General features: G+C 47.9%; 2 protein-coding genes across 8 annotated transcripts; both read left to right on the forward strand.

The window, feature by feature from the left end:
- The first annotated feature begins 136 nt into the window (after positions 1–136).
- Positions 137–9,110, forward strand: PRMT5 (protein arginine methyltransferase 5). Of its 6 annotated transcripts, none has more exons than XM_027572293.1 (17): positions 137–318; positions 1,008–1,126; positions 1,442–1,527; positions 1,696–1,830; positions 2,218–2,330; positions 2,476–2,525; positions 3,596–3,759; positions 4,239–4,400; positions 4,572–4,649; positions 4,742–4,800; positions 4,888–5,010; positions 5,097–5,272; positions 6,197–6,306; positions 6,564–6,657; positions 6,834–6,950; positions 7,159–7,223; positions 8,563–9,110. In XM_027572293.1, exons 1-17 carry the CDS (start codon positions 209–211, stop codon positions 8,713–8,715), a joined length of 1,914 nt encoding a protein of 637 aa, XP_027428094.1. In that variant the 5' UTR covers positions 137–208; the 3' UTR covers positions 8,716–9,110. The 6 variants fall into 6 exon arrangements, with proteins under 6 accessions (XP_027428094.1, XP_027428096.1, XP_027428100.1 ...); XM_027572295.1 differs by having other exon boundaries at positions 199–404; XM_027572296.2 differs by lacking the exon at positions 137–318 and adding an exon at positions 458–588.
- Positions 9,111–10,393: 1,283 nt separating this feature from the next.
- On the forward strand, positions 10,394–22,361 carry RBM23 (RNA binding motif protein 23). 2 transcript variants are annotated; one of them, XM_035728225.1, is made up of 14 exons: positions 10,394–10,551; positions 15,409–15,484; positions 16,291–16,391; positions 17,079–17,126; positions 17,239–17,412; positions 17,671–17,724; positions 17,881–17,998; positions 18,101–18,253; positions 18,339–18,476; positions 18,885–18,950; positions 20,427–20,622; positions 20,714–20,833; positions 20,927–21,011; positions 21,095–22,359. In XM_035728225.1, exons 2-14 carry the CDS (start codon positions 15,419–15,421, stop codon positions 21,096–21,098), a joined length of 1,323 nt encoding a protein of 440 aa, XP_035584118.1. In that variant the 5' UTR covers positions 10,394–10,551; positions 15,409–15,418; the 3' UTR covers positions 21,099–22,359. The 2 variants fall into 2 exon arrangements, with proteins under 2 accessions (XP_035584118.1, XP_035584117.1); XM_035728224.1 differs by having other exon boundaries at positions 10,404–10,551; positions 20,927–22,361.
- The last annotated feature ends 629 nt before the right edge of the window (positions 22,362–22,990 follow it).

The following is a 22,990-nucleotide window of genomic DNA, read 5'->3' on the forward strand; positions in this document are numbered from 1 at the left end:
GGATCTTCCAGAACCACATCGTACGTCACTATGCAGCCCGCGGATTGGCGGGAAGAGCCACTCCCCACCCCTCAGTCTCCTGCTGTGAAGCCGTGGAAGACGCTCTGGTTGTTAGGGCGACTCATCCCGCCTTCCGGGGGCTTTTTTCTGGTTTTGTGATTGGCTGCTAGTATCAAGGAATCCCGGCGTGGACAGCGCGAGGGAAAAGATGGCGGCGATGGCGGTCGGAGGTGCCGGTGGGAGCCGCGTGTCCAGCGGGAGGGACCTGAACTGCGTCCCCGAAATAGCTGACACTTTGGGGGCTGTGGCCAAGCAGGGGTGAGGGCCCAGACCTCCGCAAGCGGAATGCGGGCTCCGAACTCGGGGACGAAGAGGGACAGACTAGTCATCCCGGAGAGGCAGGGGTGAGGGGGTCGGAGTGGGTAAGATTAGGGCGGGAGAAACCATTACTCCTTGGGGGAGGATGGAGAAGCCTTAGGCCCTGGAGCGTGAAAAAAAGCAAAAAAACCAAAACAAACCCCCCCCCAGACAAACAAAAACTTGCTGGGGCGTATGGTCGCTGAGCCCCAAAGTCACGGGAGTTGTCAGGTAAACTCAAAAGGGACTACAGACCTCTAGGGCCCCGGAGAGCGGGATTATAGTGAGAGTGGGGGGGCAGTGTTAGAGGGTTAGGGAGAGAAGAGATAAACCTTGAAGGGGAAGGCATGGGCGGTACTGGGGCAAATCTGGATGTAACAGTCTTGGAAAACCGGTGACAGCAGAGTAGAAAATCCACTTGGCGTGGGTTTTTATCTCTTCTCCCTTTCCATGCCTGTGTTTTGGGGAGAAACAGGCACAGTGCAGCGGAAGTGATAGGTCCCAAGGTGGGCTGAACTCAGCAGTCCAGTCGGGTGAGTGATGGCCGCTGAAAGGGTTGTGCAGAATTGAGATAGCCTAATCCAGTTGCTTGGATCTTTGGGCACTGCTGCTCTCTTTACATGACGATTCTGGGTCTGTCGCGGTTGTAGGTTTGATTTCCTCTGCATGCCTGTCTTCCACCCGCGTTTCAAGAGGGAGTTCACTCAGGAACCTGCTAAGAATCGGCCTGGCCCCCAGACACGATCAGACCTACTGCTGTCAGGAAGGGGTAGGGACCATCCCATATGCCCCTTAATTATTAGAGGCAGTAACAACTTCTGCTCTAACAGTGCCCTCATTCTCCTCCTTTCCTGACTTGGATATATTGGTTAGTCCTGGGACATAGATAACTCTTCTTGCTTTCTTCTTGCTTACCTGCTAAAAAAGCCTTAGCCTGTTTTGCATCAGGCTATCCCACATCTGTGTTAGAAAAAGTCTTTGTCTCTCATCTCTACTCTCTGTTCCCTGTTAAGAACTAGAAATTGAGCAAGTAAAGTGCTGAACCTCATTTAGTCTTTGTCTTTCTTGGATGGGGGGAGTGCAGACTGGAATACGCTAATTGTGGGAAAGCTTTCTCCATGGATTCGTCCAGACTCAAAAGTGGAGAAGATCCGCAGGAACTCCGAGGCGGTAAGACTGTTTGACCTCTCCACTGGATCTTTCTAGAGATCAGGTCCGTAACCCGGCTGGGTGCAGAGAGCAGTTTTTTCCTCCCATAACTTAGTAAATCTAATATAATGCAACTAAAGCTATTTGGGTTGCTAGCTCTTAACCTTTTCCTCTTGATCTCCATTCCAGGCCATGTTACAGGAGCTGAATTTTGGGGCATATTTGGGTCTTCCAGCTTTCCTGCTGCCCCTAAATCAGGAAGATAACACAAACTTGGCCAGGGTTTTGACCAACCACATCCACACTGGCCACCACTCATCCATGGTATGGCTGAGGGCCTCATTTCCTCCTGCTTATTATGGTAGTCAGGCTGTGCTAGGTATCTTCTTGTTCCTAGCCATTCAGTAAAGGGTGCATTTGGCAGAACTGAAATGTCAGTACTGCCTACCAACATCTAAAAGTAGTAAGCAGAGGGGTAGAAAACATACAGAATGTACAATTATTTCTAGAAACTTACAGTCGCAATAAAGAACAGGAGAGATATTTACACAAGGATATATCCAAGATATGAGTACGTGTATATATAATCACAAGTTGGGAAAAAACATATAAAAGGATTAACTTGAGATCTGGATCAAGATGATTGAAGGAAGGTTTTGAACCCAGTGAGTTCAAAATAGACTTCTAAATAGGGTACTTGTTCATGTGCAGTTCTGGATGCGGGTACCCTTGGTGGCTCCAGAGGACCTTAGAGATGATATCATTGAGAATGCACCAAGTACACATACAGAGGAGTATAGTGGAGAGGAGAAGACATGGATGTGGTATGTCTCCTTTTGCTGCTGTCCCAGGGCAAAGGGTAGGGAGAGGGGAAGTACAGGGTAGATCCTGTAGGGTGGTCTCCTCCAGCTATGGTGATTGGTGGGCCGTATATATTAACTGTATTTTGCTGTATTTGACCCTGGACAGGTGGCACAACTTCCGGACCTTGTGTGACTATAGCAAGAGGATTGCGGTGGGTAAGTCCACAAGGGTCCTGGGATAGGTTTCCTTTCTCTGACCTCCTGTGAATAAGAATCAGGAGTTACAGAGATGCCAAGTGAAGTGTGTGCATTTTTGATAACTGTACTTCTGGTAACTTTACAGTTTAAAATATTACTTTTTATCAATTTTTATAAAAATGCAGAATTTTGTTTTGCTTTTTTTTAAAGCTATGTTGTTAGCACATAGAACACTTCATTAATTGTTTTAGGGGAAGGGCACATGTCACTAATAGAATATCTCCAAAGCTAGATTAATACTGGTGGGGAGAGTGGAGGGGGGACACTTTTCCCTTCTAGTTTTGAGAAACTTCCTCTTGGTTCCCAGGAAGAGGGATTCCTTGATGTTGACACACATTAGCCACCTTGGCACAGATGCCTTGTGGTGTGGAAAAACTAAAATTCATTTTTTACATTTTCTTCTCCCTCTCTGCCTTCAACATAGACTTGACTCCCTTAAACCCAGGGACCTGTTGGAACCTGACCCCAAAACATGGTTCCTGCTTTGTCAGGCAATACGGACTTTGCAGTGTCACCATGGAGATGGCATCCCTCAAAAGAGTTCCTTTTTTAGCTTGTGGATCTTAAGATTGAAAATTCTGCTATTTTCATTTGATTTCCTGAAAGTCAGGGTCGGCTTGTGAAAAGTTGTTAACATGCTAAATGTGAACCGTCAACCCTCATTCTAAACTTTCCCTGTTCAGAGCATCACATGAAGACTTCATTGGGTTTTATAGTAAGCTCTCTGATTTTGGTAGTCTACTGAGGAAGGGAGTTTGAAAGTAGTTGTATACTGTTGAGGATTGTCTGCCCACGTCCTGCCTGAAATACCATGATTGTTTATGAAAAGTATCTTTAGTGAAGCTGGATACAATTAGAAAAAAAAAGAAAAAGAATCAGGAGTTTCATGTATACTGGGCGGCTGGGCAGTTTTGCTACTCTCTATGCCTCAGTGGGCCTTGCTCTCAGGGAGTAAACAGATCTTGCACAAAACACAAAGGAAAGCCGTCTTGCCTAGCAGTAGGTAACTGGTCTTTATCTTTTCATAGCTCTTGAAATTGGGGCTGACCTCCCATCTAATCATGTCATTGATCGTTGGCTTGGGGAGCCCATCAAAGCAGCCATTCTCCCCACCAGCATTTTCCTGACCAATAAGAAGGGATTTCCGGTTCTTTCTAAGATGCACCAGAGGCTGATCTTTCGGCTCCTCAAGGTGGGTGGTAGAAGGGTTTCAAAGGTACTCCAGCTAATCCTCTTGCCTTACTCATATGTGTGTGATGCTTTTTTTCCCATGGGGCTTTCTTTTCCTCTCTGGTTTCTGGAGAGCAATTTCAGCAAAGTTGGAGGTCTTGAGAACAAAGAGGCGAATGGCAGTAAGAGTCCCAGAAACATTTCAAAAGGAACCAGATCTCATGAGAACTTTACAGAAGGTTTCATTTAAGATGTTACAGCGCAGATCCATGGGGCTGTTTGAGCCAGGATGATGCTTATATGACATAGGAGGGACATAGGAGGGCTTTCTGAATTTATTGAAGCCTCATGCTGTTCTTTTGATACCTGGAGGGATTTGTTGAACTAGAAGACTGCTGGTTCAGGTTTTGTTTTATGCTAGGGTTCTTTGGCCATAAACCATTACAGTATCCCAGAATCTTGGTTCGAGGACTGCATCTGATGGTCTGACCTCTCTCACAGTTGGAAGTACAGTTCATCATCACAGGCACCAATCACCACTCAGAGAAGGAGTTCTGCTCTTATCTCCAGTACCTGGAATACTTGAGTCAGAACCGCCCTCCACCCAATGCCTACGAACTCTTTGCCAAGGGCTATGAAGACTATCTGCAGTCCCCACTCCAGGTGGGTCTGGAGTATGCTGAGAGGAGGGAGCTGGGGGGGAAATGTCTCTGGCAGTAGCTGCTCTAAAATCCTACCAAAGCTCAGGAGGCAGTGGGAAAGTTTTTGGTATTCTGGTACATTGACCCTGCCAGAAACTGGCTGCCTAACTGCCTTTTTCCTCTCATTCATCAGCCACTGATGGACAATCTGGAATCTCAGACATATGAAGTGTTTGAAAAGGACCCCATCAAATACTCTCAGTATCAGCAGGTATAGGGTGGGTCCGGGTCAAGTATAGGGCTGGGATGACCTGGGTGAAGATGGGATTGTAGCCACGAGTTCTTCTCTCCCTCCTTCTCCAGGCCATCTATAAATGTCTGTTAGATCGAGTGCCAGATGAAGAGAAGGATACCAATGTGCAGTGAGTGCTCTTCCCCATAATCCCAGAGATTGGCATTGTTACTTCTTTATCTGCCGAGTCAGCTGACACTTCCCCTTTCTTTCTCAGGGTGCTAATGGTTCTGGGAGCAGGCCGGGGTCCCCTGGTAAACGCTTCCCTGCGGGCAGCCAAGCAGGCTGACCGGCGGATAAAGCTGTACGCTGTGGAGAAGAACCCAAATGCCGTGGTGACGTGAGTAGCAACCTCCTTGCTGGAAAGTTTGTCTCCAGTGCCAGTTTTTCTTATCAGTGTCCTCATTTGCATTATCTTTGTCTTAGGCTAGAGAACTGGCAGTTTGAAGAATGGGGAAGCCAGGTGACAGTAGTCTCATCGGACATGCGGGAATGGGTGGCTCCAGAGAAAGCAGACATCATCGTCAGTGAGCTTCTGGGCTCATTCGCTGACAACGAACTGTCACCTGAGTGCCTGGATGGAGCCCAACACTTCCTAAAAGGTGCCTCCAGGCTGGGATGTACTGAGTAAGGGGAATGGATTATCAGCTAGGAAGGCTGAGGCAGGATGCCGGAGTGGGGGTGGGGGTGGGGGATAGGGCAGTAGCAGCGGAGAAGGTTGCAAGGTTTAGGGGAAGGGGGGTTGGATTTGGGTCAGTGCCCTTAGCAAATGAAGTAATCTTTCTGAACCTCAGCATTCCCATCTGTAAAATGACAGGAGTGGACTAGAGCAGAGTTTCTCAGTCTGAGGTCTGTGGATTCCCTGCACCGACATGATACGTACCTCGGGCTTAGCTTTCATCCAGATCTCAAAGGGCTTTTATGACCCCACAGAAGACCACTAGATTAGAATATCTTAGGTTCTTTCCAGTTTTGTTTTTTTTTAAAGATTTATTCATTTGAGACACAGAGATAGAGCATGAGGAGGGAGAGAGGCAGAGGGAGAGGGAAAAGCAGGCTCCCCGCTGAGCCAGGAGCCCGATGTGGGGCTTGATCCCAGGACCCTGGGATCATGACCTGAGCTGAAGGCAGACGCTTAACCATCTGAGCCACCCAGGCGCCCCTGGTTCTTTCCAGTTTCAATCTTGTAAATTAACCTAGAAGTAGAATCTCCCATGACAGGAGTTGGGAGTAGGTTGGCCTGGGAATGTGACAACATGGGGCAGCCTGGGTCTGTTTTTTGGGATTTTTTTGTTTTGTTTTGTTTTGTTTTAATTTTTATTTTAAGTAGGCCCCACGCCCAACATGGGGCTTGAACTCACAACCCTGAGATCAAGAGTTGCACGCTCCACCAACTGAGCCAGCCAGGTGCCCCTGCCTGGTCTGTTTTGATGTGGGAGGTTTGAACCTTCAGTTAGTCAGACACACCATTTCATCCCTTGGGAACTTTTATGACCCGCTCCCCCCCCCGCCCCCCCGGTCTGCAGATGACGGTGTGAGCATCCCTGGGGAGTACACCTCCTTTCTGGCTCCCATCTCCTCCTCCAAGCTGTACAATGAGGTCCGAGCCTGTCGGGAAAAGGACCGAGACCCTGAGGTAAAAAGCCACTCTCTTCTGGAGAGCTCTATTCTCTTTAGTCCTCTTTTTTTTTTTTTTTTTTTTCCTATGTTAGCATCAACTGTTTTCTTCCACTGGAGAAGATGAAGAGGTGAAGGAGATGGGAATGTGGGAAAGTGGTTGAATTGAAAATGTTTTTATCCTTTTCTGTGTCCTGGAGGCTCAGGCTTCCTTCCCTGGGAGAGTGGATATGTCTTGTCTATCTGCTCCAGCTCTTGCTTGGTCTCTCGGGACAGGCCCAGTTTGAGATGCCTTACGTGGTGCGGCTACACAACTTCCACCAGCTCTCTGCGCCCCAGCCCTGTTTCACCTTCAGCCATCCCAATAGAGGTGGGTTCCTGTGTGGCTGTCCTCTGATTGGATGGGTGAGAACTTACCTTCTGGGTACTTCTCTTGCTATCCTGGGTCTGCTCTCTCTAGGCTTCCCTTCTTAGTTCTTGCTCTTGCTTTCCCAAGTTGTCTAGAGCTTCTGGTCCCTTGTCATCCACACATCTCTTCCCTAACAGATCCTCTGATTGACAACAACCGCTACTGTACCTTGGAGTTTCCCGTGGAGGTGAACACAGTGCTACATGGCTTTGCAGGCTACTTTGAGACTGTGCTTTATCAGGACATCACCCTGAGTGAGTGTCTGGGGCAGTGGATGGCAGGGTTTGAGTATGTTATCTGGGCAGCTTATGTAATGTTTCACTTAGAGTCGCAGGGAGCCCAGGAATCAGTGAATGTGGGTCTTTGGTTACTTATTTCTCTGTTCACAGAAGACACTCCTCTCAACCCAGGCAAAAAGTAGAGTCACAGAGACCTCGATTTTTCATTATTTTTTCCACACAGGTATCCGTCCAGAGACTCACTCTCCTGGGATGTTCTCATGGTTTCCCATCCTCTTCCCCATTAAGGTAGGAATCACCTTTAACACTCAGTGGGTTAAGGAGTAACTTTTGCCATTGGTGTTCTGCCCCTTCCCTACTGTCAGGATGATGCTTGACTGTGACCCATGTTCTACTGCTCCCACATGCTCTTGGATCCCCATTGTAGGTGTTGAGATGTCTTCAGTGCCCTTCTGCTTGGCTTCCCCCAGCTCCTGTCTACTCTTCTGTCCAGTCTCTAGCTAGAGTCATCTTTTTAAAACCCAAATCCGATCATATTTCTGTCCTGCTTAAAACCCTTCAACGACTTTGGGCTGCCTGGGTGGCGCAGTCAATTAAGTGTCTGACTCTTGCTTTCGGCTCAGGTTGTGATTTCAGGATCCTGTGGGCTCCACACTAAGCATGGAGTCTGCCTGGGATTCTCTCTCTCTCTCCCTGCCCCTCCCACTTTTGCACACGCGCTCTCTTTCTCTTTCAAATAAATGCATCTTAAAAAACAAAACAAAACAAAGAACCCTTCAATGACCTCCTACTGCCCTCAGGATAAAGATTTAACATTGTAAGACTTGGTGTGATCTAGTTTTAATTTGTCTTTTCAGCTACTGTCCCCTTGATTACATTGCCGTCAGCCCTGTGGACCTTCTTTTTTTTTTAAATTGAAATATAATTAACAGTGTTATATTAGGTTCAGGTGTACAACATAATGATTCAGCAAATCTGTACATTACTCAGTGCTCATCATGATTCTGATACCCTGTCTTCTTTCCTGCTTCAGGCTTTCCCACCTTTCCCCTTTGCCTGGAAAGTTCTTTGTTCATCTCTTCACCCAGTTAACTTATCTTCCAGGTCCCCTTAAACATTCCTCTTGTCCGATAATTTTCCCTGACCACCGGGACTAGGTGTGCACTCCCTCTCATAGGTGCTCTTGTAGTGCATGTTCTCTGCATGTTCACGGACTCCTCACATTTTCAGTTATCTGTTCAATGTCTGATGGTTCCGTTCTGATTATTCATTTTAAAAGACTTCAAATAGGGGCGCCTGGGTGGCTCAGTCGTTAAGCGTCTGTCTTCAGCTCAGGTCATGATTCCAGGGTCCTGGGATCAAGCCCTGCATCGGGCTCCCTGCTCGGTGGGGAGCCTGCTTCTCCCTCTCCCACTCCTCCTGGTTGTGTTCCCGCTCTTGCTGTGTCTCTGTCAAATAAATAAATCTTTAAAAAATAAAAACAAAAAAATAAAAAAGACTTCAAATAAACTTCATGAGGGTTGGAACGTCACGTCTTATCCTTTTCTGTCCACGCTTAGCTCAGTAGTACATTGCCACATACAGTTCATTAGCTCTACCCTGAACCTCCCTGTCTTTCTTCTTGCAGCAGCCCATTACGGTACGTGAAGGCCAGACCATCTGTGTGCGTTTCTGGCGATGCAGCAATTCCAAGAAGGTGTGGTATGAGTGGGCTGTGACAGCACCAGTCTGTTCTGCTATTCACAACCCCACAGGCCGCTCATACACCATCGGCCTCTAGCCCTGCCCGCAAGTGTTCAGAGCCTTGGAAGCAGCTTCAAGTTCTGCTCCTGTGGCACAGAAAGTGCAGTACATCTGTGGGCTGTGATTCCCCTTGCCCATCAGAGTGGAGCATTTTAGTCTGCTTTCCTGCCTTACATCAAGGTGGGCAAAGGTTGAGAATTAATTGCAGGGCTCAAGCCACCTATCTGTGAAGACTTCAGGCCAGGGTGGGAGGAATTAGTGCTGGATCTGAAGCTACTCCAACAGGCACTCAGCCTCAAGCGCTCCCTGGAATAGCCCCGAGAACATGTGGATTGAACACATTTTCAGCCCTTTCCCTGCCCATCTCTGTTCCTGTTATGATGGTTTTGTGTGGGAGGAAATACAAATAAAGTGAAGTTACAGCCTTTTCCTGCTCCAGCCCTGCTGCCCCACGCCTCTGCTTTCTCATACCTTACTTAAACCTAGGCATATTCAATCTGTGCCTTTATCCAAGACCCAAAGGGTCCTCACTTTGTTTCCTATTTAGGAAGCTTAATGGTCACTCTTGGACTTCTGGGTCTAGGTTTTCCTGACCAGCTGCAAAAAGGTCTTGTCCATTAAGACCTGTGATTAGTTTTTTCTCTGGGGAGGAAAGATTGCCCCAGTGGAGAAAGATGGGAGTAGTGAGTAAAGCCAGCTTCCCTTTCACTTTCCTGACAGCTACCTCTTGGGAGGGAAACTGGAAGCCATGCAGGCATCTCCAGCAAGAAGCCACCTGTTTTGTTTGAATAAAGTCACATGGTTAGATTTCGAAGTCAGGAGTCCCAATTCTCCATTTTACAGAGGAGGAATTTGAAACTGACACTAAGTTATGTTCGTATTCAAATCAAGACTGAAACACAGATCCTCAGACTCTGTGGCTCTCTAGATGTTCTAACCAGCTATGTTTCTGGCAGCTAATATATTGGCCAATTAGTATGGGGATTCTGGAAGCCCTTGGAACGTAAGAGTGGACATCGGTTCCTGCTCTTTCTGGTGAGAGGGCTGAGTATGGCTGCACCCAAGGAGTCACCTGAGAAACCTCCAACTTTATTTTTGCAATGGGAGGTGTGTGCCTGTGGGACCAGGCAATGACCATAAGACAGACTGTGAAAGAAGACAAACATGTGGCAAGACTTGTGTTTCCCGGGGTCCAAGCACTGAGGGCAGGAGGAGATAGTTGGGAGGGTTGTGTAGACCACCCGCTCAGAATGGGGATGTCCGGCCAGCAACCTTCTTGACGTGGAACACATGCAGTTGCTCTCCCCGCGGCTGTCGCGGCTGAGCAGGACACGTGACCCTCCTAGGAAAGGTAGAGAGTAGCAAGTAAGCCAATTGTACTTCCTTGTCTTCGCCCGCGGCGCTGGCCTCGTCACCTGGAGCCGGGAGTGGGCAGGAGAGTCCTCGCTGATTCTTTGCCCGCGTTCTCCGCCTTTCGCATGTCACCTAACCAATGAGAGGGCGATGGGCGGCCGCCTTAGGAGGCTTCCACTCTCGGAGAGGTTAGCCAATCGATGGGAACTTGATGGTTGCTAAGAAACATTTGAGTTTGGCTCCACCCATGCTTAGGGTTTTGGCCAATGAAAATCTGTACTTTGGACTGTTGCCGCGACACCAGTGATTAGTTCCACAGCCTGAATGTTTCGGCGCCTGCGCAGATTGGGGAAAGTTCTGGAAGACCGCGGAGCTGCCGCCATTTTGCGGGAAGACGAGCAGCTGCGGCTGCGGTGCTGCTTTTACTGCTGAGACTCTGGAAAATATCCGTGCTTCGCGTCCCCAATACACCCAAAGGAACGGCGGAAACCGGGACCCCGCCCGCGGGGACCCGGAACTGGTGAGAAACCCCGAAACCCGGTCCCCCCGCGACGTCACCTATGCGTGACGTTGCCGCACGGCGCCGCCCCCTGACGTCACAGGCAGAAAATGGCGTCAAGAGCAGAATTAGGCAAACTTAAGAAAATATTTTTGTTTACTTTGGTCTGGAAGTGTTCGCTCCCTCAGTGTAGCCCGCTGGCATGACTTTAGGGCTCGGCATCCTCGTGGCCGTATCTCTTAAAGATGAAGATGCTGTCTCAAGGATCCCAGTGACCGATCTCTTAACAGGTCCCCGCAGCCCTGACGTTTAGGGTCGCCCGTACTGGCGCGGGGAAGGGGGGAGCATCGACCCACCGCGGTCTGAGAGGGCTCGCAGGATGGATTTTCAGCTCTTAGTGCCACCACTCCGAGAGAGGTTAGACACTAAGACACTGAGGTTAGACTAAACTGAGACACTGAGACAGACTTCTCAATCTTCAGGCTCTGGAAGACTCCTGTTCATTGTGTTGGCCTCTGGGCTTTTCCCTGGTTCCTCTTTTTGACCACACGTTCCGTGGCGGTACAGGAGTATAGTGAGGCCACATAAGGGTTGTAGCATTGGGACTGACCCTCGCAGGGACGGTGCGAATCGGTTACTCATAGGACCATTTTTTAAAGTGTAGCCTTGGCTTGTTAAACAGCAGGAATGTATTTTACCTTTCTCATTGTTCCTATTCTTAATAAGCTGCCTTCAATTTGGAGGTGTTTGTGCCCAGCTCTGTGACTGGACCCATCACCCCCTGAGACTCAGCATGTGGTGACTTTTGCCTGAACTGAGCTGACAGTGGTTCTTCACTCTCCTTTGTCCCTTTAGCAGTGAGGCCTAAGTGCTTGTTGGGGTCTTGACTATGCTATGACAAAGTCCAGACCCTTGTGTGATTGTGGGCCCACCCCTAATGCAGTTTTTGGAGCAGGGATGGAAGAAGGCTCTATAGTTTTTTAGTGCATGGGATTGATGGACTTTGACCCTTAATATAGAACATGGGAAGAGTTTGAAAACTGCCAACTTGAAAATGCATAGTGTTTGGGACTTTACTGCTTCTAGGACATCTGAAAAGATACACCAAATCGAGTGAGATTGCAAGTTTCAAAATGTGCTCGTGTTCTGTATGTCCGTGCTTAAATAGATTCATTCATTTCTGAGTACCTGAGTGAAAACTTTACTCCATACGTGGTGGCTCATATGTCAACTTGAGTGAAAGTTTTTGTGCATGTGTTAAGTTAATCCTATCCTGTACTAGCAGTCAACAAAGAGTAATGATTTAAATCAGAAGCATTTCATTTGGGGAGGAAAAAGTAGATTTTAAAAAATAAAGAGGAGTTGTATGACATTTAGAAAACTTGTATAGACTTGGCACCTGGCTGGCTCAGTTGGAGAGCATAGGACTCTTGACCTCGGGGTTGTGAATTCTAGCACCATGTTGGATGTAGAGATTACTTAAATAAATAAATACTTTTAGAGAAAAAAAAGAAAAACTTGCATAGACTTGGCAGGTAAAATGACTGGAAAGAACAGAAATTGTAGATTGAAACCTTTTATTTTTAAAAACCATTTTTCCACAATCAAATAGTATTACAATAAGTTTGGTCCTGATATTTTGAAGTATATGCTGCTTCATATCTAGAAGCCACATAATAAGGTGTGACTAATGGGACTAATGCTTTTGATAAACCTTTCAGGATAGTAGTAATTCCTTAGATGAGTGTGTATTTAAAGTAGACATCTTGCGGGGGGCGGTGCCTCAGTGGCTCCGTCGGTTAAGCGGCTGCCTTTGGCTCAGGTCATGATCCCGGGGTCCTGGGATGGAGCCTTGCAAGCGGGGAGCCTGCTTCTCCCTCTCCCTCTGTCTCCCAGCTTGTGCTCTCACTCTGTCAAATAAATTTAAAAAAATAATTTTTTTAAAATAAAAAATAAAAGTAGACATCTTGGGTCCCCTAGCTGGCTCAGTCAGTAGAATTTGAGACTCTTGATCTGAGGGGTTGTAAATTCAAGTACCACGTTGGAGGTAGAGAATATTTAAAAACAAAATCTTAAAAAAACCAAAAACTGGACATCTCGGTCCAGTTGTGTACTCTTCTTTTTAAAAATTTAAGGCTGAGGGCGCCTGGGTGGCTCAGTTGGTTAAGCGACTGCCTTCGGCTCAGGTCATGATCCTGGAGTCCCGGAATCGAGTCCCGCATCGGGCTCCCTGCTCGGCAGGGAGTCTGCTTCTCCCTCTGACCCTCTCTCCCTCATGTGCGCGCTCTCTCTCTCTCTCTCATTCTTTCTCTCAAATAAATAAATCTTTAAAAAAAATTTAAGGCTGAATTATAAAGTACAGGAGAGGTAACCTGATAGAATTGGTAAGACGTTAGACTTTGGGTCAGAAGACCTTAATCAAGAGTCAGCACCTCCATTTAAGCTTTGTGATTCTGGGCAGTTCACAAAACCTCAGTTTTTTCATCGTGCATTGGACCTGATAGCTGCTTGTAGCATATGTTACCTTTGATTGTTAAATAAATGTACGGTGTTATTATGATGAATGATTGAGTTCACTGTTTTTATTTTAAGATTTTATTTTTAAGTAATTTGTACACTCAACATGGGGTTGGAATGCACAACCCTGAGATCAGGAGTCGTAAGGTCTACCGACTGAGCCAGCCAGGCGCCCCAAGTTCACTGGTTCTTAGACACACCTATTTGATTTTGATTTGGTTTCCATTTTAAGTCTTAAATTTGGCTCCAGGTAATTTTTGTTTTGCTCTTTCCAAGAATCTTGTCTCTGTAACAGGTTTAGTGCAGTACCTAGCAATATTAGGTACTGTAGGAGTGATTAGTCATATTTTTATATTACTTATTTTATATTAGTTATTACTTTTGTACTCCTGTTTTTTTCTTAAATCACCAAAATAGGCTATGGGCTCTAAAGTATAAAATAAGTAATATTTTTATATTACTTTTTGTTATTACTTTTTGTACTCCTGTTTTATTCTTTTTTTTTTTAAGATTTTATTTATTTATTTATTTGAGAGAGAATGAGAGGGAGAGAGAGCATGAGAGGGGGGAGGGTCAGAGGGAGAAGCAGACTCCCGCTGAGCAGGGAGCCCGATGCGGGACTCGATCCTGGGACTCCGGGATCATGACCTGAGCTGAAGGCAGTCGCTTAACCAACTGAGCCTCCCAAGCGCCCTCCTGTTTTATTCTTAAATCACCAAAATAGGCTATAGGACAGCATCAGTGGATGATGCATTAGCTGCTTTAAAGAGGACAAAGGTATTGCACAGAAATTCTTCAGATTAGTTGGAGGTTTTTTTTTGTTTTTTGGTCAGCTTTATTGAGGTATAATTGACATAAAATAAAGCTGTCCACATTAAGGTGTACAGTTTGATGGGTTTTGATGTTTAAATACCCATGAAACCATTACCGCCAAAAGTTTCTTCTGCCCTTTTGTAATCCTTTCTTCCTAGCCCCTCTCCACCTCCTCCTATCCCTAGGCAACCACTGATCTGCTTTCTGCCAGTACAGTTTGGTTTACATTTCTTGGCATTTTTTCCTATAAATGGAAGCACAGAGTATATTTTTGTCTTAACTTCCTTCACTCAGCATAATTATTTTAAGATTCATGTGTGTTGTGTATATTGGTAATTCCAGACCAATATTTTTTGAATAATTTATTCTATTGACTTTGATGTCTTGTTTTTCTTTCTTCTTTTTAAGATTTTATTTATGGGGGCTGCCTGGGTGGCTCAGTCGGTTAAGCGGCTGCCTTCGGCTCAGGTCATGATCCCAGAGTCCTGGGATCAAGCCCCACGTCGGGCTCCCTGCTCAGTGGAGAGACTGCTTCTCCCTCTCCCTCTGCCTGCCTCTCTGCCTACTTGTGCTCTCTGTCAAATACATAAATAAATAAATAATCTTTAAAAAAAAAAGATTTTATTTATGTATTTGACAGAGCTCGAGTGCGTGCACAAGCAGGGTGAGCGGCAGGCAGAGGGAGAGGGAGAAGCAGGCTTCCCGCTGAGCAGGGAGCCGAGCAGGGGCTCTATCCCAGGACCCTGGGATCATGACCTGAGCTAAAGGCAGACATAACTGACTGAGCCACCCAGGTGCCCCGATATCTTCTGGGTTTCTTTTATTATTATTACTATTTTTTTATTTGATGGGCCTGAGGTGGACAGACTTGGGAAAGATGATTACTAGGTGTGAACGCTTGGGGAGGCAGGAGGTCTTACCCTTCCTACCTGGACAGGCTTCCAGGTAGAATTGGTTAATCCTGTCTTAATTGTTATCTTTCTGAGTTACCTGAATTCTAGTTGGTGTTATATGGGAAATGCTTAGCGATGAGTCCCCTAATTATTGATGTTTGTGTGGGGGATGTGGGGAAGAGCTTAGGGCAGATCTGCATTCTGGTGTTGTTTTGTCTTGTTCCTGATTTTTAGTCTTACATCCTTACCTTTTTATTGGAAATATGTGCTCATTTCTATGATTTAAGTTTAAACCAGTTATTTATACAGAATTTTGAACTGTAGAATGGAGGCCTAGTGTCCATTGTCAAGTGAATAGTAATTTTGAATGCCAACACTTTTTCTTCACAAGACAGGGTCTGTATTGTATTTTGTTTCTATCTAGATATTTTCCTTCTAGACACTTTACCTTTTCGAAGCCACAGAGCAAAACTAGTTCAGAATTAAAATGTGCAAAAATAAACCTAGAGTAAGCAACAACCAGGAAGATCCCTGTGGAATTCAAGAAACAAAACTGTATATTCTCAAGTCTATGTCTTGGAGAAGGAAGGGAATGTGGGGTGCCAGAAGGGGAGGAAAAATATGAGGTTCTTACATATCCACGTCCTCTCTTCAGGTCTGCTACGATGGCGTCCGATGACTTTGATATAGTGATTGAAGCCATGCTGGAGGCTCCCTATAAAAAAGAGGAGGTAATATTCCCCATCTCACTGCTGGAATTGGGTTAGTAAGAAGAAGCAGTTATAGATCATCAGTTTCAATACTTTGTAAATTCTTTTTTTTTTTAAGACTTTATTTATGTGAGAGAGAGAGAATGAGAGAGAGAGAGAGCATTAGAGGCGGGAGGGTCAGAGGGAGAAGCAGACTCCCTGCTGAGCAGGGAGCCCAATGCAGGACTCGATCCTGGGACCCCAGGATCACAACCTGAGCCGAAGGCAGTTGCTTAACCAACTGAGCCACCCAGGCGCGCCAATACTTTGTAAATTCTTTTTCCCTGCTTGTTTATTATGTATCGTGGCTATTCGTGAAAGTCATAGTTTTTAGTAAGCCCCACTCTCCAGCTTCCATACTCAGAGGCATGCTCGCAGAGACGGTCCCAAAGCTGGGGCAAGGAGCGGGAGGAGGTGGGGGGGGTAGAATGTGCTGGGAATAAGTGCTTTGCTCAGAGCTCTCAATGACCCAGTAGAAAGTCAGTGTATCTCAGACCTAAGTAATTTCTCACTCTCCTGGGAAATGGATGTCAGTGGAACAAATGTTGGGTAGCTCAAGTTTTGACATCAAAATCTGTCACTCTGAGCTCTTTTTTTGGGTGGTTTCCTTCCTTCCTTCTTACTCCCTTTGTTAGGAGATCCAGGTGCTCAGAAACTGGCTAGATAATTGTGAACTTTGATTTCACAAGCTTTCTTCTCTGTCCATTTTTGTTCTTTTGTTGCCCAATGGAATGTGTATGTGTCTACCACCTTATACGTGGTGACATTTTTCCTGGCAACCCCCCCAGGATGAACAGCAAAGGAAAGAGGTTAAAAAAGATGGCCCTAGCAACACCAGCATGAGCAGTACCAGCACCAGTGGGAGCAGCGCCGGTGGGGAGGCAAGCAAGTAAGTGTGGCATGAGGAAGTGGGTCGGCAACTTGGGCAAGGGAAGCAACTGCGTCCATTGGAGAAACAGCCAGAGCAGGGAGGTGGTTGCTTGGAAGACTGCTCATTTTTAGTGATGGCTCTACTGGGTCCTGGGAATCATGGTGTCTTGGTTTAATGATCTTCTAGTCTTCACATTCCAGCATAGACTTGTGGCTCTGTTCTAGCATCATTCTGTTTCAATTGAATAAAATAGCCAGGGGACCCCTGATTTGGAAACAGCAGCTTTTGCTGGGCTTCGGGAGGAAATGGCCACTTCAGAAGCCTGACAGCATTCAGGGCTGTGTGCAAGTTGGTATTGCTGTGAACTCCTGCCAGGTCATCTTGGGCTCTTTGGTCTTTTTTTTTTTTTTTTTTTTAAGATGTTATTTATTTATTTGACAGACACAGCGAGAGAGGGAACACAAGCAGGGGGAGTGGCAAAGGGAGAAGCAGGCTTCCTGCCGCGCAGGGAGCCCGATGTGGGGCTGGATCCCAGGACCCCGGGATCATGACCTGAGCTGAAGGCAGATGCTTAAGACTGAGCCACCGAGGCGCCCCGGGCTCTTTGGTCTTTTACTGCTGTTCCACCCTCGCCTTTCCGTCGTTCTTTTTCCTTGGGGGAGAGAAGACCTTCTTGATAATAAGAATTTATCCCCTCCTTCACAGGAAGAAGAGGAGTCGGAGCCATAGTAAAAGCAGGGATAGAAAGCGCAGGTCAGTAGTTCTGGGGGCTTTCGGGAATTACTCTAAATGGGAGAGCTATCCCTTGGAGTCCGGAAGAGGTTGGTTTGCCCTTTAGCAAACTCAGTAGTGCCTTGCACTGTAGCCGCAGTCGGGAGCGGGACCGGCACAGGCGGAGAAGCAGTCGGAGCCGAAGTCGAGACCGGCAGCGTCGCCACCGCAGCCGGAGCCGGGACCGGCGGCACAGCAGTGAGACACGCAGTCGGGACCGGCGGCGTGAGGACCGCGTGCGCTACAGGAGCCCGCCGCTTGCTGCTGGGTATTGCCTCTTGCTCATATGATGATGGCCTTTGTGTTGGGGTCTGGGTAAACACCCCGCGCTGTGGTTCCTGCCTGTGGGTGCTCAAAACCCGATGCGGCGGGCAGGAGACTCTGGTACTGGAGGGGTGGTGTTGACAATTCCCACGTGAGATGAGGTGCTGGGATCAGGTTTTCTCGTGCCGGAAGACCAAGCATTGGACCAACGCGGGTGAAATCAGATGACGCGATTTTCCGTTTGTCGTTCTCTGTTCCATAGGCGCAGGTACGCACACAGTAAGAGTCCTCATTTCAGAGAAAAGAGCCCGGTCAGGTGAGTTGATAGTGAACACTCTTCCAGGGATCGTGAGGTATGACTAGAAAGCCGTTTGAGCCAGAATACAGGAATGTGTGGTACTGGAGGGGGAGCTGGAGAACAATAACCATGTATCGGGAGTGGGCGTCTCACCAGATGGCACTCGCTCTTCAGGGAGCCCATTGATAATCTGAGTCCCGAGGAACGTGATGCCCGCACGGTTTTCTGTATGCAGTTAGCTGCCCGCATTCGGCCTCGGGACTTGGAGGACTTTTTCTCTGCTGTCGGCAAGGTAACCTCCCCCCCCCCCCGCCTTAGCTTTCTCCCATGTATAGCTATCTTCTGTCCATTCTCCTTTATGCCCAACTCAGGATTTCCTTCTTACCCTGGCTAGGTTCGTGATGTCCGAATCATCTCCGATCGGAACTCCCGGCGTTCTAAGGGCATCGCCTACGTGGAATTCTGTGAAATCCAGTCTGTGCCACTGGCCATTGGGCTGACTGGGCAACGGCTGCTTGGAGTGCCCATCATTGTCCAGGCTTCACAGGTGAGCAAGTTGCAAAGCTGACATGAGCAGATGGCCTTGGAGGGAGGGGGTGTGGGATGCAATCTATCGGTTCCTCCTCACCTAGGCTGAGAAAAACCGACTGGCAGCCATGGCCAACAACCTGCAGAAGGGCAACAGCGGGCCAATGCGCCTCTATGTGGGCTCCCTGCACTTCAATATCACGGAGGACATGCTCCGGGGCATCTTTGAGCCCTTCGGCAAAGTGAGTAGAAAGTGATGGAAAACTCTGAAGGGAATTGGAGAAAGTGGGGAGGGTGAGCCTATCTCTTTGTACTGCCTGACTGCAATTAACCCACTGCGTCCGTCAGAACGAGCGGATGGGTTCGTGCCGGCAAAGTTAGGCTCCATCTTCATATTCAGAGTGCTCAGTATGCAGATAAGTTAGGCACCGTGAACTCAAATAATGGGGTCCAGGTTCAGTAAGATGAGCCAGGAGAGGTGTTTTAGAAAGAGGTGGCCTTTGTCTCTTTTTAAAGAGAAGATTTGGAGAGTTAGAACTGTTAGAGATAGTTAGAGGTACAAAGTTAGAGGTAGTTAGAACTGTCAGGCAGGAAAGATCAAAGGTGCGGGTTAGCCCAAAGATTGCTAATAATTTCTCCCTCTTATACAGATTGATAATATTGTCCTGATGAAGGACTCAGATACAGGCCGTTCTAAAGGTTATGGTTTCATTACGGTGAGTCTCTGGTCTTTAACTTTTGAATTTCAGTGTGGGTTTGTCCACTTGTCTGATTTTGCAGCTTAGCTTCATCCTCCTCCTTTAGGAACTGTCTAAATGACCCATAAGCCCTGGTGCCTGAAGCCTGGACTAGCCTTCTGCCCCTTGAGATGAGTGCATTGCTTGAGATCTTGGCTTTGCTCCTGCACACTGTCAGTGGCCCTGGTATGGGTGTGTCCAGGAGTTCAACCAGCTTCCCTGGTGCCGCAACTTGCTCTTTGGGTAATAGAAATGATTTCAGGCTGCAGCTAAAAGGTTGGGGGCATGAGGGAGGTTAGGTGTGGGCTTTTATAGACATAGTATGTTTTCACGGTTGGAGCAGGAATAGGGATTTATTTATTTTTTCTGACACTACCCCATCTGAAGCAGTTTCTCCATTGAGAAGTATCTTTATGTTCAGAGACCGCTATAGGGAGAATAGCGAGGCCACGTCTTCCCTTTTCCTGACACTCCCAACAAAATTGCTTCCAGTTCCCATAACTGGTTCTTCTAGCCCTGTGTGACTCTAGGCTGAGGACTGGCTGCCGGCCACAGAGTCTCATAGAAGCTGATATTTTCTAGGTTCAGTCCAGGCAGCATACACCCCCCGCAGTTGCCTGCAGGGCAGAGGGGAGATAGGTTGTGTTCTACCAGGGGTATTGCTCATCTCAGAAGCATCCAGTAAAGGCAGGCCACCACCTACACCACCTGCCTAGGAATTGTCAGTACCACGTGCCAGGCCCTAGGGCAGATGCTACCAGAGGAAACAAAGCCAGACCTGGTGTTCATGGTGGCAAGTACTTCTAACTCCTTGGTGACTCAGACGCAGAAAACCTTTTGTGAGGCTTTTTTGCCCTTGTGCTGCCACCTTTTCGGTCAATACCCTTGTTGACACTTCAGCAGCACACTGGAATCTTCTCTATACCAGGCTGCTCCGGTGCTGCTGGGCGGTAGAGATCTCTGACCAGCAGCACTGGTGGAGGCGTAGGGGTGGGGTGCTGTCTTGCTCTCCATGCCAGGGTGCACTCCCTCCTATGGCTGGGCTCTGGAGTCCCAGATTCCTACTTCTTGATTGAGAATTGAAACTGACTAGTCCGAAGGGCTGAAATTAGAAAAGCCCAGGAACCTTGATTCTCAGGCTGTCTTTCTTCCATTGATATGCTTATTTGTGAAGCAGCATGTAAGGGTAGGCCACCCTATAGATAACAGATTTTTGCATTATTAGGTTCTCAGTGGAGCTGGAAGTTGGAAGTGATTGCCATTGAGTCAGTTGGAAAAGGTCCTTTTCACATGATCATTTTGGGGGGATGGGGGTCACAGTCCCTGGGACAGAACAGTTTGTGCCACAGTGAGCATGCAGTTAACTGGGGTAGCAGGACTAGGCGGTGGTGGCAGGGCGTTGTGAGCGTGTCCGTGGCCAGGAAGTGACTGGTACACGGCCTGGGTTTCTTGTAGTTCTCAGACTCCGAGTGTGCCCGGCGGGCCCTGGAACAGCTGAATGGCTTCGAGCTTGCTGGTCGACCTATGCGAGTTGGCCATGTGACCGAGCGACTGGATGGTGGCACAGACATCACTTTTCCGGATGGGGACCAGGAGCTGGATCTGGGATCTGCAGGTGGACGTTTGCAGCTCGTGGCCAAATTGGCAGAAGGTGGAGAGAGTTTCTCTGCAGAGTGAAGAACGTGGGGTGGAATCTTAGATCAGGAGTTGGGACTTAACACCAACTTCTCTTTCCCTTTTAGGCTCCGGAATCCAGTTGCCTACCACAGCTGCTGCTGCTGCCGCCACTGCCCAGGCTGCTGCTGCCTTGCAACTGAATGGGACGGTTCCCTTGGGGGCCCTGAACCCTGCGGCTCTGACTGGTAGACTTGGACTTGGGAAAGGGAAGAGGGGTTGGGGCCTGGAAAGAGGGAATGCTCTGTGCTCACTAACTCGTCGTGCCTCTCTCTCTGCAGCTCTGAGTCCAGCCCTGAACCTCGCCTCCCAGGCAATCGCCTCCCAGTGCTTCCAGCTTTCTAGCCTCTTTACCCCTCAGACCATGTGAGTCTCAGGGTCTGGCTCCGTTTAGTCTTTGGTTATTTTCTTTCCTTTAGCTTCCCCTGGATCTCTTCTCCTTGCCATAGGTAAGTCAGTGGTATGGTACGCTGCCTCCCTGCGTCTCTGGGTCCTGCCGCTCCCGTCTCCACATCGACCTCTCCATGGCCCCTTCTCCATTTTGTGGACCCAAGCCATCCTGAGCGCGTGGACGTGGGCTCTGCGGGAATTGGGGCCACCCTTGGACTCGAGAAGGGCTCCTGCCCAGGGCCCCATTGGGAACGGACTCTGCTGAGCAAAGCCACTAGTCGAAGAGGACAGAATCTGCACCTGTTGAACACCCGTTTCTCCGCATATGTTGTCTTCTGGGATGACCTTCATTGCTCTTTCCAACCACCTCTTGGTGATTCCTCGATTCCTCCCCCGTTGGGAAGGCCATAGAGCAGTAACTGAAGGAACTAACCTCTCTCCGCTTCCTATACCTTTTCCCTACAGTCTGTTGAGGAAAACCCTTAAGATCTCTGGTCCAAGAGGACTTTGGAGTTTGGGGTTGGGGGCAGTGAACCTTGAAGGTGTTGGCTTGCTGCTGCACAGGCCTGGAAGATAGCATGGACATGCGCATTGTGAAGCCTGCCTTAAGCCTCAGCCTGGGGCCAGAACTGCATCTTGCTGGGAGGTGTGGGAGCGATCTGTCCTGCCAGTGTCCTGCCAGGCATTTTGGATGGCTTAGGGCTGGGGCTTTCAGGAGTTCAGTGAAAGGTGGGATACCTTTCCAGTATCTTCCATCTTCCTTTGTACAGTTGTCCTTCCTCCCAGGTCCTTCCTGTGGTGCAGGGTGGAAGGACGGAGAGGAGGCTGCTACTCTCTACCATTTCCCATGTGCCTCTACCGTGGGCTCAACCCCAGCTGTTAAAGCTGCTCCTGTCCCCTGCCTGGGCACATGTGAGCCCTTTTCACTGGATTTTATACCCTTGTGTCTGTGTACATAAAATATATATGTATATGTATGTGTGTATATGTATGTGCGCACACACATGCATACGTACACACACACGTGCATATATACATACAGACTTTGTATAAAAGGCAAGCTCCACTATTGTGGTGGCTGCTGCCCATGTGTGTGTGGTCTCTGTCCGTTGGTGTGTCTGATGTTAATAACTTCTCATGAGCCAAAACCGTGAATGGTTCTAGGGATATAAAACATTTGTAATGCCTTTATGTTTTTTCCCTTTATTTTAATTTTGTTTTATCTAACCTTCCTTAGAAATTAAAATGGACAGAAGACACACACCTGGATGGAGTTCCCCATCTGTCTGCATTATACTCTCAGTCCTGTGGGTCTCTTCCATATGTCTTCATCTTAACTATTCCCCCCCCCCCCGCCATCTTAAATATTTCCAAACCTACCTTGTCACTGGACACACTAACAGGCTGTCTCTGCGCCTAAGGACAGATCTTGTCTTTCCACCAGATGGCAGTGTGACGGTAGCACATTTTGCACCTTCGGCTAGAGGTGTTTTGTGATCTTGAAGAGTTTAAGTGCCAGAGAAGCCTCCTAAGTTCACCAGTCTTACCATTAGTCTCTGTACCCGCCTTTGGCCCTTTTGTAACGGAACTCCCAGTCCAGTATCCAGAGAGGTTTTGGCCTTATACATCAGGGCTCTCCAGGCCTGAAGTCCGCTATTCCTCAGTCAGTCCCCTCAACTCTTGCTTTTCATATGTGACTCTGATTGGGATGACACAGGCTTGGGACCAGTGAATTCCCAGAATGCTGAGTATTCCAGGAATTGTCCTGAGGAAGGGGATGCACACATCTTCCTCTACCTGCTTTGTAAGGCTTATGACAAAGGGCCTGCCTCGTAACCTGGCTCACTAGGTAGGGACCAGCCTAGAGAAGAATGTCTGAAGTTCAGGGGCAGAGCTCTGTGGGTCTCCTCCATTCTCTACCGGTCTCTATGGCAACAGAATGTTAAGACTTTATT

The sequence above is a fragment of the Zalophus californianus genome, chromosome 6 (assembly GCF_009762305.2).
Source record: "Zalophus californianus isolate mZalCal1 chromosome 6, mZalCal1.pri.v2, whole genome shotgun sequence".
Classification (NCBI taxonomy): domain Eukaryota; kingdom Metazoa; phylum Chordata; class Mammalia; order Carnivora; family Otariidae; genus Zalophus; species Zalophus californianus.

Coding starts and splice junctions, on each gene's coding strand:
- PRMT5 (XM_027572293.1), top strand. CDS start 209: ATGGCGGCGATGGCGGTCGGAGGTGCCGGTGGGAGCCGCGTGTCCAGC. Junction 6,658..6,833: donor CTTCAGCCATCCCAATAGAG/GTGGGTTCCTGT, acceptor CTTCCCTAACAG/ATCCTCTGATTGACAACAAC. Junction 7,224..8,562: donor CCATCCTCTTCCCCATTAAG/GTAGGAATCACC, acceptor TTCTTCTTGCAG/CAGCCCATTACGGTACGTGA.
- RBM23 (XM_035728225.1), top strand. CDS start 15,419: ATGGCGTCCGATGACTTTGATATAGTGATTGAAGCCATGCTGGAGGCT. Junction 16,392..17,078: donor GCCGGTGGGGAGGCAAGCAA/GTAAGTGTGGCA, acceptor CCTCCTTCACAG/GAAGAAGAGGAGTCGGAGCC. Junction 17,127..17,238: donor AGCAGGGATAGAAAGCGCAG/GTCAGTAGTTCT, acceptor CTTGCACTGTAG/CCGCAGTCGGGAGCGGGACC.